The sequence below is a fragment of the Neoarius graeffei genome, chromosome 18 (genome assembly GCF_027579695.1).
Source record: "Neoarius graeffei isolate fNeoGra1 chromosome 18, fNeoGra1.pri, whole genome shotgun sequence".
Classification (NCBI taxonomy): Eukaryota; Metazoa; Chordata; class Actinopteri; order Siluriformes; family Ariidae; genus Neoarius; species Neoarius graeffei.
Window position 1 is genome coordinate 68,876,856 of NC_083586.1, and position 20,000 is coordinate 68,896,855.

Sequence of the window (20,000 nt, forward strand, 5' to 3'; positions counted from 1 at the left end):
TTGTTCATCTCTGTATAGCTCTGTGACAGATTTCTGACCTGCCCAGGATAAACCCCACCTCTTACCTGAAGTGAGCTGGGATTGATTCCAGTTTACCTGTGACCCCCAATATGATAAGTCATCTATCTATCTATCTATCTATCTATCTATCTATCTATCTATCTATCTATCTATCTATCTATCTATCTATCTATCTATACACACACACATATATATATATATCACCTTTCACACATTTGAATGCAGCTCAAAGTGCTTTCCAAAAATTGCAAATAAAATACATAAAAAAATAAACAATCAGGAATTAAGAAAACAAAAGTTTAAAAGGATAAGAATACATGTCTGTAATGATAAGAACTAACTAAAAGCTTCAGTACAAAATTTTTTTAGCTGTTTTTTAAAAACGCTAAGAGAAGAATCCTGTCTAAGGGCAGGTTATTCTTGTAGATCTTAAGGATCGATTTGGAGCATATTCCATCAGACACCTTGAAATATTTGACAGTTCTTGGACACTTAAAGCTTTAAATACTAATAAAAGTATTCTAAAATAAACTTAAATTTAAAATAATAGCTTGTTTTTTTTCTACTGTAACAAACAACTCATGGAGGTGTCACACTGGCAAATTCTCTTTATTGAAGGGGAAATCTAAAATACAATCACATGGGTCACAAGACAATTATATACACTATCATTATATATTATAAGACTAATTATGTACACTATATTGTCTATCTGGGGTTAGGTTCAACTCATAAAAGTGATTAAAACTTGAATATTTAACTACAAATATAGGCAGGGTAATATGTAATATCATATAAACTTAGACATGAAAGCAACGATCTGCAGAGAAATGCTGTGCAATATTAATAGTGCTCATGAGAGAATGAGTGGAAATATGAGTCGGCTCCAGCAATTCACAGAAAAACACCATAAAAGACTAAAAATATCTTCAGGAAAAGTCATGACATTCAAAGTAATAAAAAGGTATTGGATAAACTACACATGCTTCCGATTACATTTTTTTTTTAGCACTCTGCCCTTTGAATGTTAATATTAATGAATAAAAACCTTACATGTACACAAGCTTGTCAGGTGAATCCCAGTGAGGTTAAAAAAACAAAACAACAACAACAAAAAAACAACCATGCAAAAAAGAATCCCAAGATTATTATGGATAACTTTAGGATGAACACCAGTCCATCTGGGTGGTGAACCTTAAACACATCCTGAGTAGTTGCATTTGGGTAGAGTGATTCTGATTGGTTGATTTGGGGGTTCAGGTTCTCATTGACTGATTCTGAGGGTGGCATGGTTAGCACTATCACCTCACAGCGAGAAGGTCCTAGGTTCGAGCTCAGCGGCCGGCGGGGGCCTTTCTGTGTGGAGTTCTCCCTGTGTCTGCGTGGATTTCCTCTGGGTGTTCCGGTTTCCCCCACAGTTCAAAAGACATGCAGTTAGGTTAACTGGGCTGAAGTGCCCTTGAGCAAGGTACCTAACCCCTGACTGCTCCCTAGGTGCTGTAGTATGGCTGCCCACTGCTGTGTGTGTGTGTGTGTGTGTGTGTGTGTGTGTGTGTGTGTGTGTGTGTGTGTGTGTGTGTGTGTGTGTTCACTGCTTCAGATGGGTTAAATGCAGAGGATGAATCTCACTGTGCTTGAAGTGTGCATGTGACAAATAAAGGTTTCTTCTTCTTTCTTCTGATTGGTTGATTATGGGGTTCAGGTTCTCATAGACTGATTCTGATTGGTTAGTTATGAGGTTTGGGTTCTGGAAGACTGATTCTGATTGGTTGGTTATGAGGTTCAGGTTCTCATAGACTGATTCTGATTGGTTTGTTATGGGGTTTGGGTTCTGGTACACTGATTCTGATTGGATGGATATGGGGTTCAGGATCTCATTGACTGATTCTGATTGGTTGGTTATGGGGTTTGAATTCTGGAAGACTGATTCTGATTGGTTGATTATGGGGTTCAGGTTCTCATAGACTGATTCTGATTGGTTAGTTATGAGGTTTGGGTTCTGGAAGACTGATTCTGATTGGTTGGTTATGGGGTTCAGGTTCTCATAGACTGATTCTGATTGGTTTGTTATGGGGTTTGGGTTCTGGTACACTGATTCTGATTGGATGGTTATGGGGTTCAGGATCTCATTGACTGATTCTGATTGGTTGGTTATGGGGTTTGAATTCTGGAAGACTGATTCTGATTGGTTGGTTATGGGGTCCAGGATCTCATAGACTGATTGTAACTGGTTAGTTTTGAGGATCATTTTCTCATAGACTGATTCTGATTGGTTTGTTATGGGGTTTGGGTTCTGGTACACTGATTCTGATTGGATGGTTACGGGGTTCAGGATCTCATTGACTGATTCTGATTGGTTGGTTATGGGGTCCAGGATCTCATAGACTGATTGTAATTGGTTGATTTTGAGGATCATTTTCTCATAGACTGATTCTGATTGGATGGGTTCAGGGTTTGTCTTCTGGAAGACTGATTCTGATTGGTTGGTTATGGCATTTGGGTTCTGGAAGACTGATTCCGATTGGATGGGCTTAGGGTTTGGGTTCTTGAAGACTGATTCTGATTGAATGGTTTCAGGTAGAGTGGTCTTCTGGTAGAGTGATTCTGATTGGTTGGTTTGGGGTTTCATTTTCTCATAGATTGATTCTGATTGGTAGGTTATGGGGTTTGGGTTCTGGAAGACTGATTCTGATTGGTTGGTTATGGGGTCCAGGATCTCATAGACTGATTGTAATTGGTTGGTTTTGAGGATCATTTTCTCATAGACTGATTCTGATTGGTTGGTTATGAGGTTTGGGTTCTGGAAGACTGATTCTGATTGGTTGGTTATGGGGTTCAGGATCTCATAGACTGATTCTGATTGGTTGGTTATGGGTTTTGGATTCTGGAAGACTGATTCTGATTGGTTGGTTATGGGGTTTGGGTTCTGGAAGATTGATTCCGATTGAATGATTTTAGGGTTTGGGTTCTTGAAGACTGATTCTGATTGGATGGGTTCAGGGTTTGTCTTCTGGAAGACTGATTCTGATTGGTTGGTTATTGTGTTTGGGATCTGGAAGACTGATTCCGATTGGATGGGCTTAGGATTTGGTTTCTTGAAGACTGATTCTGATTGGATGGTTTCAGGGTTTGTCTTCTGGTAGAGTGATTCTGATTGGTTGGTTTGGGGGTTCATTTTCTCATAGATTGATTCTGATTGGTAGGTTATGGGGTTTGGGTTCTGGTAGACTGATTGTGATTGGATGGTTATGGGGTTCAGGATCTCATAGACTGATTCTGATTGGTTGGTTATGAGGTTTGGGTTCTGAAAGCCTGATTCTGATTGGTTGGTTATGGCATTTGGGTTCTGGAAGACTGATTCTGATTGGATGGGCTTAGGGTTTGGGTTCTTGAAGACTGATTCTGATTGAATGGTTTCAGGGTTTGTCTTCTGGTAGAGTGATTCTGATTGGTTGGTTTGGGGGTTCATTTTCTCATAGATTGATTCTGATTGGTAGGTTATGGGGTTTGGGTTCTGGAAGCCTGATTCTGATTGGTTGGTTATGGCGTTTGGGTTCTGGAAGATTGATTCCGATTGAATGATTTTAGGGTTTGGGTTCTTGAAGACTGATTCTGATTGGATGGGTTCAGGGTTTGTTTTCTGGAAGACTGATTCTGATTGGTTGGTTTGGGGGTTCATTTTCTCATAGATTGATTCTGATTGGTAGGTTATGGGGTTTGGGTTCTGGTAGACTGATTGTGATTGGATGGTTATGGGGTTCAGGATCTCATAGACTGATTCTGATTGGTTGGTTATGAGGTTTGGGTTCTGAAAGCCTGATTCTGATTGGTTGGTTATGGCATTTGGGTTCTGGAAGACTGATTCCGATTGGATGGGCTTAGGGTTTGGGTTCTTGAAGACTGATTCTGATTGAATGGTTTCAGGGTTTGTCTTCTGGTAGAGTGATTCTGATTGGTTAGTTTGGGGGTTCATTTTCTCATAGATTGATTCTGATTGGTAGGTTATGGGGTTTGGGTTCTGGAAGCCTGATTCTGATTGGTTGGTTATGGCGTTTGGGTTCTGGAAGATTGATTCCGATTGAATGATTTTAGGGTTTGGGTTCTTGAAGACTGATTCTGATTGGATGGGTTCAGGGTTTGTCTTCTGGAAGACTGATTCTGATTGGTTGGTTTGGGGGTTCATTTTCTCATAGATTGATTCTGATTGGTAGGTTATGGGGTTTGGGTTCTGGTAGACTGATTGTGATTGGATGGTTATGGGGTTCAGGATCTCATAGACTGATTCTGATTGGTTGGTTATGAGGTTTGGGTCCTGAAAGCCTGATTCTGATTGGTTGGTTATGGCATTTGGGTTCTGGAAGACTGATTCCGATTGGATGGGCTTAGGGTTTGGGTTCTTGAAGACTGATTCTGATTGAATGGTTTCAGGGTTTGTCTTCTGGTAGAGTGATTCTGATTGGTTGGTTTGGGGGTTCATTTTCTCATAGATTGATTCTGATTGGTAGGTTATGGGGTTTGGGTTCTGGTAGACTGATTGTGATTGGTAAGTTATGGGGTTTGGGTTCTGGAAGACTGATTCTGGTTGGTTGCTTATAGGGTTCAGGATCTCATAGACTGATTCTGATTGGTTGGTTATGATGTTTGGGTTCCTGAAGACTGATTGGTTGGAATAGTTTTTTGATTGGCCGGTTTCATAATCATATATCTGAAAGTAGTAAAAAGGTGAAGTTTTAAAAAGCTTGAAAAGTTTTATTTCAGTGATTGAACAAATCTTATGAGATCTAGGGTTAGTTATCCTTCAAAGCTGAATCATAATGTTTTGTGCTCACCTCTGTGGAAGATTGTGCCATTGTTTCTGAACCTGCACAGAAATTATAAAGAGAAAAGAGAAGTGCTGCTTATTCTTTGGTCAATGAGTTTAGGCATGCAGAGTCTGTAATCATGGCTACACAACCTTAAGACTCTATTATCAATGAATACCCAAAAGTATGGAAGTTTAAAAATGTTTTTCACTTTTGCGTTTTGTTCATGAAAAAACACACATATTGGTAACAGATTGGGTGGCACAGTGGTGCAGTGGTTGGCACTGTCACCTCACAGCAAGAAGGTTCTGGGTTCGAGCTCAGTGGCCGACTGCATCACTGCGCTAAAGTATATGCATAATGCATTAACTAATTTGTGTTTTTGAGAATGCATTACCTTTGGACCTGAATTGGCAGGAGATGATTGTAATTACACCAGCAGTCAACAAGACTAAACCAACACTGACTGAGATATACACAGGTACACCTGAAACAGCTGGATAAGGACACACAGAAACAGAAGCTTTTAGACAGATAGATGGGTGGGTGGATGGATGAACAGATGTATGGATGTACTTTATTGAACCCCAGTGGGAAATTTGGGATGCAACATTACATATTGAAACACCTCTGTGGTTTGGTCTCACAGTAGTTTACCTGTCTTTTAGTCTGGTTGTGCTGTGGAAGCAGATGAAGCATTTGTATGAGTTGGCCACATGGAAGATTCAGCATCTTTGGTTTGGTCAAAAAGTCAATAAATTGTATCATAAAGGAATATGTAAACATCTCAGTTTCAGATTGAAGTCTTCTTCTTTTTTAGGCTGCTCCCGTACATTCGGGGTCGCCGCAGCAGGTCTGTTCTTCATATTTGATTTGGCCTAGGTTTTACACTGGATGCCCTTCCTGACACAACCTTCTCCAATCTATCCAGGCTTGAGACCGGCACTAAGTACCGTATGCACTGTCTTGTACAACCCCAGTGACTGGGTATTTTACCTAATTTGCATGTCTTTGAACTGTGGGGGAAACCCACGCAGACACAGGGAGAACATAGAAACTCCACACAGAAAGACCCCCATCAGCTGTGAGGTTTGAACCCTGAACCTTCTCATTATTAGGCAACAGTGATAACCACTGCACCACCATGCCACCCATTCAGTTTCAGATTGGAGTATGACACGTAATACGATCACTATGATTTATACATTTCTGATCAGTTTAACCTGCAGTGCACAAAACTGCGACATGAGGAGGAACAGTGCGTTTATGAGAAATACTGTACTGGTTACCAGGTCATGACAGTGTGTACGGTTAGGACTTGGAGCGAATATTATCTTGAAATGCCTAACAGGAGTAATATATGCTCTATGAATAATTTTGAAATAGATAGTGCAGTGATTATTACTGTCACCTCACAGTAAGAAGGTTCTGGGTTCAAACCTCGCAGCTGACTGGGGCCTTTCTGTGTGGGGTTTGCATGTTCTCTGCACGTCTGTGTGGGTTTCTTCCAAGTCTCCAGTTTCCTCCACAGTCCAAACACATGTGGATTCGGTCTCCTGGCTCCTCTAAACTGCCCACTGGTGTGAAAGTGAATGTGATGTTTGTTAGTCCTGTGTAGCCCTGTGATAGATTGGTGACCTGCCCGGGGTGAACTCCGCCTCTCACCTGAAGTGAGCTGGGATTGGCTGCAGGTGATCCTGACGGATAAGTGGTATAGATAATGGGTGGATGGACAGATGAATAAACTATTATGCCAGGTTTTTATAAGATCTATGTAAATTTGACATGACTGTGTCTTTCCCAGTCTGGACTAATCCACTTCCCCAGAGGATGCTCTGACAAAGGCTTGTCCTTTTTTTGTACTCAATTTTTGACACTTAAACACATAGATGCAATTAAAAATCCTGAATTTCTGTTGTCATCAATCGAGAATCTTCTGTTATCTGTCTATTCACTCTTTAGGTCTGATGTTATTTGGTGGAAACACCACCGATCTTACAGGAAGACTTTAAAATGTTTTTGTATTTATTCTCATATCTGCACTTGATGCTGATTTCTCCCCCGTATATGCTGTCACATTTCTAGACGTCAAAGACACTGTAAAAGTAGTGCTGTCAAAAATGTCGCGTTATTAACGCGTTAACTTGACTCAATTTTAACGGCGATAATTTTTTTATCGCGAGATTAACGCTCTGTGGCATGATGTAGGTTTTTCATAAGCTTTTGAAACTGCCAGGAACTTGGAACAGAGACTTTGGTTAGAAAACCGATAGCAGCTAGACTGTAGTCCCCCCCCCCCAAGAACCAGCGCGGGCAGGGCGCGCTAGTAGAGATGGGATTTATGGCTCTTTGATGGGATCCGCATCTTTGTGATCCGTTCTTTGAAAAGAGCCGTTCAAAAGACTGGCTCATTTGGCTCTTTTTAAATATTTATTCAGTTTTAAGAAGACAGCATCTAAAGAAGCCAGATCCCTCTGAACTGTAAACTCAATGCTATCCCAGAAATCCTTCCTGTAATATGCAAATTTGGCCGCCTCTGATTGGACAGCGCGATGCATCAACAGGCAGAAAGTGTAAAAGTACAAAATGTGTTAAGTGAGCTGAAACAGTAAAGATCAGATTCAATGCAATATTTATCAACGAACAACTTAAACTTAATAAAATAGTGTACTTTATATTATAATCAAGCATGTCAAGCCTACCGTCACTGTGTAACCTGTCTCTCTGATTAGAGACTAACTCAAACAGTAGATCATTTCACTCATGGTTCTCTTGCTAGCCCCGCTCCGGTGCTCGGCTTAGGTTTTACTTTGCGGTGGCTGTGTCAAGACGTGTTATGCTTTGCAATTAAAAAAAAACATTGGTACAAAGCAAGCCCATTCACTTTTTTATGCTGATAAGAGAATTACAATGTTTTTTTATGTGACAAAAATGTGCGATTAAATTGCGATTAATTGCGAGTTAACTATGACTGTCGCGACATTAATCGCGATTAAATATTTTAATCGCTTGACAGCACTATGTAAAAGGTAAGATAAACACGTGCTTAAACTGTACACCAGTACTACTGAACAGGGCCATTCTTTTAGTGTTGTACAGTGCCTTGAAAAAGTATTCATACCCCTTGAACTTTTTCACATTTTTCCACCTTACAACCACGAACTTAAAAGTTTTTTATTGAGATTTTATGTGATAGACCAACACAGAGTAGCACAGAATTGTGAAGTGAAACGAAAATGATAAATGGTCTTCAAAATTTTAAACAAATAAAAATCTGAAAAATGTGGTGAGCATTAGTATTCAGCCCCCCTGTACTCTGATACCTCTAAATACAATCCAGTGCAATCAGTTGCCTTCAGAAGTCGTCTAATTAGTTAATAGAGTCCTACTGTGTGTAATTTACTCTCAGCATAAATACACTTGTTCTGTGAAGGCCTCAGTGGTTTGTTAGAGAACACTGAAGAACAAACAGCATCATGAAGACCAAAGAACTCACCAGACAGGTCAGGGATAAAGTTCTGGAGAAGTTTAAAGCAGGGTTAGGTTATAAAAAAATGTTCCAAGCTCTGAACATCTCAAGAAGCACTGTTCAATCCATCATTCAAAAATGGAAAAAGTATGGCACAACTGCAAACCTACCAAGACATGGCCGTCCACCTAAACTGACTGAGCGAGCAAGGAGAGCACTGGTCAGAGAAGCAGCCAAGAGGCCCATGATCACTCTGGAGGAGCTGCAGAAATCCACAGCTCAGGTGGGAGAATCTGTGCACAGGACAACTATAAGTCGTACACTCCACAAATCTGGCCTTTTTGGAAGAGTGGCAAGAAGAAAGCCATTGTTGAAAGACAGGCATAAGAAGCCATGTAGGGGACACAGCAAACATGTGGAAGAAGGTGCTTTGGTCAGATGAGACCAAAGTTGAACTTTTTGGCCTAAATGCAAAGCGCTATGTGTGGCGGAAAACTAACACTGCTCATCACCCTGCACACACCATCCCCACTGTGAAACATGGTGGTGGCAGCATCATGCTATGGGGATGCTTTTCTTCAGCAGGGACAGGGAAGCTGGTCAGAGTTGATGGGAAGATGGATGGAGCTAAATACAGGGCAATCCTGGAAGAAAACCTGTTGGAGGCTGCAAAAGACTTGAGACTGGGAAGGAGATTCACCTTCCAGCAAGACAATGACCCTAAACATACAGCCAGAGCTACAATGGAATGGTTTAGATCAAAGAATATTCATGTGTTAGAATGGTCCAGTCAAAGTCCAGACCTAAATCCCATTGAGCGTCTGTGGCAAGACTTGAAAATTGCTGTTCACAGACGCTCTCCATCCAATCTGGCTGAGCTTGAGCTATTTTGCAAAGAAGAATGGGCAAAAATTTCAGTGTCTAGATGTGCAAAGCTGGTAGAGACATACCACAAAAGACTTGCAGCTGTAATTGCAGCAAAAGGTGGCTCTACAAAGTATTGACGCAGGGGGGCTGAATACTAATGCACATCACATTTTTCAGATTTTTATTTCTTTAAAATTTTGAAGACCATTTATCATTTTCGTTTCACTTCACAATTCTGTGCTACTCTGTGTTGGTCTATCACATAAAATCTCAATAAAAAACTTTTAAGTTCGTGGTTGTAAGGTGGAAAAATGTGAAAAAGTTCAAGGGGTATGAATACGTTTTCAAGACACTGTATAGTCATGCAGACAGGAGTTTGTATTGATGGTAATGATCATGAACATTTGGGAAAATAAACAGATAGCAGTGGTCAGATGTACACTACTCACCTTCCTCTACATCCACTCGCACCTCTGTGGAGCTGTCTATCTGTCACCTGATATTATCTCCACAGTCGTAGACTTCAGAGTCATTTACAATAAAGCTACTGAGTTAATGTCAGGAAAAAAGGAGAATCTTCTTTTGTCTCTCCACTGGTTTGGACATTTATCCTTATTTGGTCCTCACAGTGTTTCCATAAACCCTTACAGAAACATTTTTGCTTGGCCTTTAATGAGACTCGTAGTTGTACTTGAAGACTCCTCTTCCAAAATATAAACTCTTACTTCATTGGAGGATCCACCATCTAACAAAAGGACAAATACTGTGTATTTACATTAAAAAACCTGAAATCTTTCTGCATGAGCATTGCTGCTGTGCTGATTATGAGGATCATTATACCGTTCATTTCTTTACCTGAGATCAGACAGAGGGTGACGATGAGGAGGGGCTTGATTCAATGTCCTCTCAAGATCTCCACACCAGTTCTACCTCAGAAGATGGTCAATGCCTTGTTCTTTTATTCCCTTGTTGTTGTCTCTGACTGCTTCTGTTTGTACCTTGTCTTCATCCACATCTCAACCCAGTGGCTGTCAAGCCCAGTTCCTCTTTTGCTGGTTGTGAAAGAGCTGCAAACCCACATCCATTTCATCAAGTAAGTGCGTGTGTGTGTGTGTGTGTGTGTGTGTGTGTGTGTAAAGTCACAGTACAAACACTTTCACACTGCAGTGACTGTATAGTGAATAATCTGTGTAAATATCTTTGTAGTGGATTCACTTTTGTGCAGCCTCAGGACAGTTAAACAAACATGTAGCAACACATGAATTTAATTTAATTTAATTTAATTTAATTTAATGTAGTTTTCTGTGAGTTTTGTTTCCAGTATTCCAGTATTAGTATATTGGATATTAGTCCATTCTTTATATATTCCAGTTTGTCATGAAGGGTGTTGTGTTGTGTGCCAGAAGATATCTGCTGCCAACTAGAGGACAAAATGTGTAACAGCTGAAGATGATAGATGACAGAACTGTAAGATTCGAATACTGTAGCTCTACTGATGTTCATTTCTTGATAGTTATAAAATTGTTTGATTTTTGGGAAATATCATTAACTTCCTGTTGAATATTTTATCATAAAACCCAACTCATCAGTACTACATGCACTAGTAATTTGGAAAAGCACTGGTATAATGTGCTTCTGTGGTGGTTTTATTCCTAGTTAACTTTGCTCCTGTATAAAATAAGAATTTAGGATTATTTTGTTTAGTCTTTAGAAACTCAAATAAGACCAGGTGTTTTTTTTTCTCTTAACTTCAGCTGTCCAGTTTTAATGATTCTGTGCTCCTGATAGCCTCAGATTCCTGTTCTTGGCTGACAGGAGCAGAACCTGGTGTGGTCTTCTGCTGTTGTTGCTCATCACCACAAGGTCTGATGGTTTGTACATGCTGAGATGCTTTTCTGCTCACCACGGTTGTAAAGAGTGATTATATAAATTACTATATCTTTCCTGGCAGCTCAAACCAATCTGTCCGTTTTCCTCTGACCTCCATGTCAACAAGGTGTTTCCACCCACAGAACTCAATGTTTTTTGTTCTTCGCACCACTCTGTGTAAAGTCGAGAGCAGTTTCTGGAATACTCACACCAGCCCATGGCGCCAACAACCATGTCATGATTGAAGTCACACTTTGAGATCACACTTATTTTCATTCTAATGTTTGATGTGAACATGAACTGAAGATCTTGACATGCATCTGCATGATGTTATGCTTTTCTTCTCTGCTGCCATATGATTGGCTGATTGGATAACAGCATAAATGTGCAGGTGTGCCTAATAAAGTGGACAGTGAGTATACATTCACACGCAGTAACAGCGGTGTAGCTGGGGGGGGGGGTCGGGTTTTGAACCCCACTGGAAAAGTTTTCCAGTTGGGAATACTCATTCCTTAATGTTTAATATAACACACACACACACACACACACAGAGCACAGTTTAGTGTAAATATTTTTATTATGTATGTTTACTTTATTAAACATCATTATATTATTACTGCTGTTATTCAGTGTCATGACACGAACAGTAACTGTGGTGAAAAGATGCTGGTTATATTTTATTGTGAGGATCAGGATGAACCGGTGTGCAGCTGCTGAGAGGTTAGATGGATGAGATGGATGAGGTTAGATGGATGAGATGAGGTTAGATGGATGAGATGGATGAGGTTAGATGGATGAGATGGATGAGGTTAGATGGATGAGATGGATGAGGTTAGATGGATGAGATGAGGTTAGATGGATGAGATGGATGAGATGGATGAGGTTAGATGGATGAGATGAGGTTAGATGGATGAGATGGATGAGGTTAGATGGATGAGATGGATGAGGTTAGATGGATGAGATGGATGAGGTTAGATGGATGAGATGGATGAGATGGATGAGGTTAGATGGATGAGATGAGGTTAGATGGATGAGATGGATGAGGTTAGATGGATGAGATGGATGAGGTTAGATGGATGAGATGAGGTTAGATGGATGAGATGGATGAGGTTAGATGGATGAGATGAGGTTAGATGGATGAGATGAGGTTAGATGGATGAGATGGATGAGGTTAGATGGATGAGATGGATGAGGTTAGATGGATGAGATGAGGTTAGATGGATGAGATGGATGAGGTTAGATGGATGAGATGGATGAGGTTAGATGGATGAGATGGATGAGGTTAGATGGATGAGGTTAGATGGATGAGATGGATGAGGTTAGATGGATGAGATGAGGTTAGATGGATGAGATGGATGAGATGGATGAGGTTAGATGGATGAGATGGATGAGGTTAGATGGATGAGATGGATGAGGTTAGATGGATGAGATGGATGAGGTTAGATGGATGAGATGAGGTTAGATGGATGAGATGGATGAGGTTAGATGGATGAGATGGATGAGGTTAGATGGATGAGATGGATGAGGTTAGATGGATGAGATGGATGAGATGGATGAGGTTAGATGGATGAGATGAGGTTAGATGGATGAGATGGATGAGGTTAGATGGATGAGATGGATGAGGTTAGATGGATGAGATGAGGTTAGATGGATGAGATGGATGAGGTTAGATGGATGAGATGGATGAGGTTAGATGGATGAGATGGATGAGGTTAGATGGATGAGATGAGGTTAGATGGATGAGATGGATGGGATGAGGTTAGATGAGATGTGAGCAGGGCCTGTAGGAGGGAGGGTCACTGCAGCAGAACTGCTCCACATCATCAAACCTCATTTCCTCCCTGAAACAGTAACAGCACTGAATATAAACGCTCCACTGAAGCTGTTATGAAGGGATTCGAACGCAGCGCCTCCGGCAGCATGGTGTAGGACCGCCCACAGCGCGGCGCGGGGGAATGACGTCACACCCAGCGGCGCTCGGTTATGACATCACTGCTTAGCGGAAGCGCTGAGAGTTTTCCAGAAAGGCTCTGAAAGCAGAAGCGGAGGAGGCTTTGGGAGGAAACGCGGTGTGGAGAGAAGTTTTCTGCTGCGCTGTGTGGCGGTTTAGTGATTAAACCCTGAGAGCAGTTATTATCGGGTTCAGAATAACAATAATAATAATAATAATGACCACCATCGACTACAGCGTGTGGGATCATATCGAGGTGTCTGACGATGAAGATGATACTCACCCCAACATCGACACACCCAGCCTGTTCAGGTGGAGACACCAGGTAACACACACACACACCCCACACACACACACCCCACACACACCCAGCCTGTTCAGGTGGAGACACCAGGTAACACACACACACACCCCACACACACACACCCCACACACACCCAGCCTGTTCAGGTGGAGACACCAGGTAACACACACACACACCCCACACACACCCAGCCTGTTCAGGTGGAGACACCAGGTAACACACACACACACACCCCACACACACCCCACACACACACACACACCCCACACACACCCAGCCTGTTCAGGTGGAGACACCAGGTAACACACACACACACCCCACACACACACACCCCACACACACCCAGCCTGTTCAGGTGGAGACACCAGGTAACACACACACACACCCCACACACACACACCCCACACACACCCAGCCTGTTCAGGTGGAGACACCAGGTAACACACACACACACCCCACACACACCCAGCCTGTTCAGGTGGAGACACCAGGTAACACACACACACACACCCCACACACACCCCACACACACACACACACCCCACACACACCCAGCCTGTTCAGGTGGAGACACCAGGTAACACACACACACACACCCCACACACACACACCCCACACACACCCAGCCTGTTCAGGTGGAGACACCAGGTAACACACACACACACCCCACACACACCCAGCCTGTTCAGGTGGAGACACCAGGTAACACACACACACACACCCCACACACACACACACACCCCACACACACCCAGCCTGTTCAGGTGGAGACACCAGGTAACACACACACACACACCCCACACACACACACACACCCCACACACACCCAGCCTGTTCAGGTGGAGACACCAGGTAACACACACACACACACCCCACACACACACACCCCACACACACACACCCAGCCTGTTCAGGTGGAGACACCAGGTAACACACACACACTGCCCTATTCCCCTTAATGTGACGTGTGTGTGTGTGTGTGTGTGTGTTAACAGTCGTTTTACCAGATAAATATCCTTTCTAATGAATCAGAATGGAGTTTATTGCCGAATCCGTTCTCACATAGGAGTTTGCTTTGGTGCTTGAACAGTTAAGATAGAAGGACAAAAAAGAGAAATGTAGTTACATAAATATAATAAAAGAGAAAAATAATCTGTAATATACAAATTTGAAAAGTGGACATATTTAAGGGCTGCGTGTCTGGGTTGTTGAAGTGTGACCCAGAATGTGCAGAAACGGGTCACATGGTGAAGATGGAGGAGAGTCATGACATGAATGTGTGAGAGGAAGAGAATCTGTGCAAATGACTGTCTCTAATAGAGAAGTGTTTAGTTCTGAATGATTGGAGTGACTGAACTCAACCCCGCTGAACACCTTTGTGATGAACTGGAACACCGACTGCACCCCAGACCTCCTCACACATCAGGGTCTGATCTCACGAATGCTCCATCCATCCGTTACCTGTAGCCGCTTATCCTACACAGGGTCATGGGCTGGATCCTATCCCAACTGACTATGGGTAAGAGGCGGGGTACACCCTGCACAACTCACCAGATCATCACAGATAGACACAACCATTCACATTCACACCTACGCTCAATTTAGAGTCACCAGTTAACCTAACCTGCATGTCTTTGGACTGTGGGGGAAACCGGAGCACCCGGAGGAAACCCACGCGGACACGGGGAGAACATGCAAACTCCACACAGAAAGGCCCTCGCCGGCCACGGGGCTCGAACCCGGACCTTCTTGCTGTGAGGCGACCGTGCTAACCACTACACCACCGTGCCGCCCCTCACTAATGCTCCTGTAGCCGAATGAACACGCCCCCACAACCACACCCCAAAATCTAGTGGAGAACCTTCCCACAAGAGAAGAGTGGAGCTTATTATAACAGGAAAGAAGAATAAATCTCGAATGAGACGTGCAAAAAGGATTTATCAGTGTGATGGTCAGGGTGCACATATTTTTGGCTATAAAGTATACATTAGTTGTTTGTGCTAAGATTTAGCTCAGTTAGCCTATCCTGCACCTGACAGAAACTTCAGTTGAATTAATAAACTGGTTTAATGTATTGAGAAACAGGAGATTCCACATTTGACGAGACGCACCTGTTCACTGAAAACGATGCCAGGTGACTCCCTCATGAAGCTCGTTACGATAATGGCAGTAGTGTACAAAGCGTCATCGGGGAAACGCTGGACACTTCGAAGAATCTAAAATATCAAATGTTTTTATTTTTGACACGGTTCTGTTTACTACATAGTTCCAGATGATATTTCACAGTTTTAAAGTCTGCAGTTTTGTTCTACAGTGTAGAGAATCATCACAACACACGAGCACCTGCGAATGACTACGGTAGGGGTGTACAAACTTTTGACTGGTACTATATATTTGGAGTCTCTCTCTGGGTAGTTTGAACTTCAGTGATTATTAACACTGCAAACTACTTGGCCCGTGTGTGTGTGTGTGTGTGTGTGTGTGTGTGTGTGTTTGGTATTAGCATAAAAAAATAATCACACGCATGTTTTGTGGTGATTTTGTGGTTTTCTCATGCGCTCACCTTATAGAAGAACGCGAGATCTCGTCAACCGTTATGGCCGAGTACTGCCGCTAAAGTGCAGCTGTCCCCTCTGTCTCTAGGCTCGAGTGGAGCGAATGGAGGCTTTCCAGAAGAAAGGGGCAGAGTTAGAGAAGAGCCTGTCCGAGGCCAAGAAGAAGCTGTCGGAGGCTCAGCGCAGGGTGCAGGAGCTGGAGGGGGCGAGTACAGACCAGGCCAAGAAGGAGCTGGAGGAGGCCAAGAACCAGGAGAAGCAGCTACGCAAGGAGGAGAGGAGCTGGGAGAAGAAGATGGAGGAGCACCGCAGAGAGGAGAAGAAGATGCCCTGGAATGTAGATACACTCAGCAAGGAAGGATTCAGCAAAGTGAGATACTGCCTATACCCTGTATACCACACACACACACACACACACACACACACACACACACACACACGCGCGCGGTCTCCAACACACCACACGCAGCAGGGAGACGATGCCCTGGAATGTAGATTTACTCAGCAAGAATGGGGTCAGATGCAACCTAAACACTATACAACACCCACTCACTGGCCACTTTAATAAGAACACCTGCTCACTCATGCAGTTATCCAATCGGCTAATCGCGTATCAGCAGCACAGTGTGTAGAATCCTACCGGTCAGGAGCTTCGGGTCATGTTCACGTCAAACATCGGAACGCGGAAAGAATGTGATCTCGGGGACTTTACTCCAAGAAGGAACGCGAACAGGACGTTGCCGGCAGGTGGCGCTGTGCTGCTCAGGACTTCAGCCAGTAAGAAACCGTTAGAGGGCGGGACTCAGCCAATCACTGACTTGCAAGTGACGTCAAAGCAAAGTAGAAACCTGGATGTCAGCCATGTTGGTGGAGATACGAATGCAGGGTCGAGCAACATTCCATTCGAGCATTCGAGCAACAGGTTCGTGACCAGGGCACGTTCCGATTTTTTTAGAATTCCGTCCGTGATTCAGAAAGAGGGCGAGGAAACTCTGAGGCTTAGTACGGAGAGGAGATGAGCGCGGCTGAACAACGTCGGCAGGGCTGATCTAAAACCAAAACAGCTCATGTTTGCAGTGATCATTTCATCTCCGGTGAGGTTCAAAAGCTTTCTCGATAATATCATGGAATAATTTTATTTTGTGTTGCTAGAATTTTGCTATAACATTAGCGTTCTCTCGTCGTGGTTCACTCGGCCGTTGTCAGGGCTCGACATTAAGCACTGCCCGGCTGCTCTGGGAAAGTGAAGCATGCATTCGGGGAAGTGGGATATGTCCCCGACACGCCCGACTGGGCAAGTTGGAATGAGCATATATTACCAACTAGCACCACAAAAATTGGGCGTTTTGATCTTTTATTTCAGTTCCTAAAAGCGTCCCTCACTACGTCTCCGCCGTTATGTCTTGGCTGTTTTCTTAGTCTCAGTTTCATTTACTGCTTTGCGAGTTTTTATATCCCCCCCCTGCCCGCTGGTGTATCAGGGCTCGAAATTCGCGGTGGTCCGGTCGCCCGAGGCGACTTAATCTGTCATTTGGCGGGTAATTCCTGTCACTAGGCAGCCCGGCTGGCTAGTTGAAAATAAAAAATATACATGAAGTGAAGATTCAGACTAGGGCTGTGCGATATATCGAATATACTCGATATATCTCTGAAAATTCTGTGTGAGATGCATATAATTATTATATCGTCACTATCGAGTATTTTACGGTCATCTGCTGACTTGCGTTTGTTTCGTGTTTGTTTAAAACATTTCCCGGTGGTTTTCTCACTGCCCCTCAGGCAGGAACGTGAGAGGCTGCCTAAGGGTAAAAAAAAAAACAATAACGTCACGCACTCGCCAACCAATCCCGGGCGACATCTCGGTGCTGAAAAGAACTTGCGGGAAGATTTTCTAGTTTCGGTCAGTGTTGCCAGATTGGGCGGTTTTGAATTCTACTTTGTGGGCAAAAAATGGCTTGGGCTGGTTGATAAACTGGGCGGGTTTGGCGTTAGTTCGGTGGGTTTTTATCAGATGTTTTTATGGTTTCACTCCCACTAGAAAGCAGAGATGGGAGAGCAGCAGGCTTTTAGGCAGGATTTTTTTTTAGGGAGTCTAACTTTTTTGCAGGTGTCACTGTATGTGGCGAGGTGTAGCGGCGCGTTGAGCGCCGCTGGCACGAGTGTTTTAGGGGGTTCCGGGGGTACTCCCCCGGAAAATTTTGAAATTTCTAATGCTCTCAAATGCTATTTCCTTCATTTTGACAGCAAATTTTGAGCAATACAGCCAAGTGTTTTTGCCTTTGTTACAACATTCTTGTATCAATAGTAAGGCTGGACTGGGGGGAGGCATGTGTGCATGGAAAAATTCAAGCCAGATTCATTTTAGGTAAAACAACTTTCTTTAATGTCTTAATGTAAACAAAATGGTTTCACTGCAACAGTCCACTGGCAACAATATGTTTACAACCGCCTGGGGGCCTTGAGGTACAACTTTCTGGCGGCAGCGAAGTCGAATTCCGGCATGGGAATTCGGGCATAGCTGAGCCTGATGAGCCGATCCAGCTGCTCAATGCAGAGGAGAGTGCGTGCTTTTGTCTTGATTCTGTTCTGACAGGAAAACACGCGCTCCGCCTCCGCCTTATTGTTTAGCCTACTAGAAATACTACCCGCCGGCTCGACTACCACACTCTCCACTACGTAGCCTGTAATGTTGGGAAAATCTGCATGAAAATGTGTTATTTACTGTTAAAAGGATTTATTCGGGATAAATAACATGTCAGGTAAGGCCGGTTTTCTATAGACTACATTCCACATTTAGCTGCGGCAATATAGTCTACGGCTATATTGTCTGGATATTTATGCCAGTGTCTCCTAGGCATACATCTTTTCCCCCTCTGCTCTGGGAACGCATATTACAAGTGCTTTGTACACCAAATTTATTTAATAACCCATTTATTTATAACGAGGGCTCTCACAACTTTGAAATTAGTGCAGCCATAGAAACGCGTGTTTCTGTAGCTCTGCGGCGGGTGCCTATATTTTGTACTCTGGGCTCGTGCTGTTGCTATGGTAACCCTGGGCGTCTTCGGGAAAGACAGCTGTCAAAGCGAGACTTCTGAAATTTCCAAAATGGCGGTGTCAACAAAGCTTGTAGATCCTCGGAAAGCTCAGACTCGGCGATTTTTTAACATATTCAGCTAAGTTACCGGACATAACACGGGCGGAAATATTAGGGCGTCTTTAGGGCGTCGTACTAAAAAGTAGGGCGTCCAATTTCTTGTTTTTTTCAGTACAGGGCGTCGAAAAGACGCCCAGACGCCCCTCTATCTAAAAGCCTGGAGAGCAGTGTTTCCCACAGACCGGGCAGCAATGTGTGGTGCTCCACTGTGCCGCTGAGGGAATCGTGCGCGGTGGTGTCGTGGCGGTCGGTGGAGTCGGTCATTGGGGTGTATAATGCAAAGTGTTTACAGCAGGCAGTGTTCAAACACAGTATTTTTCTTCAGAGTCACCTGCTGGGACTATTTTAAAGCTGCAAGAAGCATTTGAGATTATTCAGTTCAATCTAAATTCTTAAGTTCTTTAAGAGAAGACAGCTAAAACAATTTTTCCCAGAACCCTGCCTGGTTTCATTCCTCGACCCAACTTTACATTACAGCGCAGGCCATTAGTTTGCTGGGCTTGATGTTGGTGGAAAACCTGTCTTATAAATTTATGAAAATTACTCACCAACACTGAAGTTAAAGTTTAGTTTTTTGCCTTTTTGGTGGCAATCTTTCAATCATTCTTTAGTTGACATTCAAGGAGTAAATTGCAAAAAACAAGCTGGAGGTTTTTATTTTATATAGGGTCATTCCATGTCAATTCACACACCCTCCCCAGTGACACCTTCAATTTGCCTGATATTTATTTTCTTAGTGCCTTATGATGTCAAAAGAAAGAATCCAAAATTTTAGCTTCCTAGCTGGAACGGTTTTTGAATTTTGGCCCTTCAAAGTTTGGGTGCCACGCCCACTTTTGGGGTCCAGGAATTGTACACTTAATTTGCAAGCATTTTTGGAGGCCCATATCTTTTGTTCTAAGGGGGATATAGACCTGTAAATTGCTATATCTATGTATTCTGGCCCTGTCTGATTCTGCACCTAAAAATAGCACAAGTTTACTAACTTTAGAGATATTAACCCCT

The 20,000-nt window shown here is 43.1% G+C and overlaps 2 protein-coding genes across 3 annotated transcripts in view; one reads left to right on the forward strand and one right to left on the reverse strand.

Moving 5' to 3' along the window:
* Positions 1 to 649: 649 nt before the first annotated feature.
* LOC132866858 (uncharacterized) lies at positions 650 to 10,142 on the reverse strand. Of its 2 annotated transcripts, XM_060899634.1 has the most exons (5): positions 10,015 to 10,142; positions 9,609 to 9,904; positions 5,221 to 5,319; positions 4,851 to 4,882; positions 650 to 4,726 (listed from the first exon to the last, which is right to left on the reverse strand). In XM_060899634.1, the coding sequence occupies exons 4-5, from the start codon at positions 4,869 to 4,871 to the stop codon at positions 1,610 to 1,612; spliced, it is 3,138 nt and encodes a 1,045-aa protein (XP_060755617.1). In that variant the 5' UTR covers positions 4,872 to 4,882; positions 5,221 to 5,319; positions 9,609 to 9,904; positions 10,015 to 10,142; the 3' UTR covers positions 650 to 1,609. The 2 variants fall into 2 exon arrangements, with proteins under 2 accessions (XP_060755617.1, XP_060755618.1); XM_060899635.1 differs by lacking the exon at positions 5,221 to 5,319.
* A 2,880-nt stretch (positions 10,143 to 13,022) lies between these two features.
* Positions 13,023 to 20,000, forward strand: part of cdc37 (cell division cycle 37 homolog (S. cerevisiae)) — a 23,979-nt gene continuing 17,001 nt past the window's right edge. The window contains exons 1-2 of the mRNA XM_060899356.1: positions 13,023 to 13,304; positions 15,927 to 16,208. Of these exons, the coding sequence (XP_060755339.1) occupies positions 13,197 to 13,304; positions 15,927 to 16,208 (390 nt within the window). The 5' untranslated portion in view covers positions 13,023 to 13,196. The remainder of the gene's footprint in view (positions 13,305 to 15,926; positions 16,209 to 20,000) is intronic.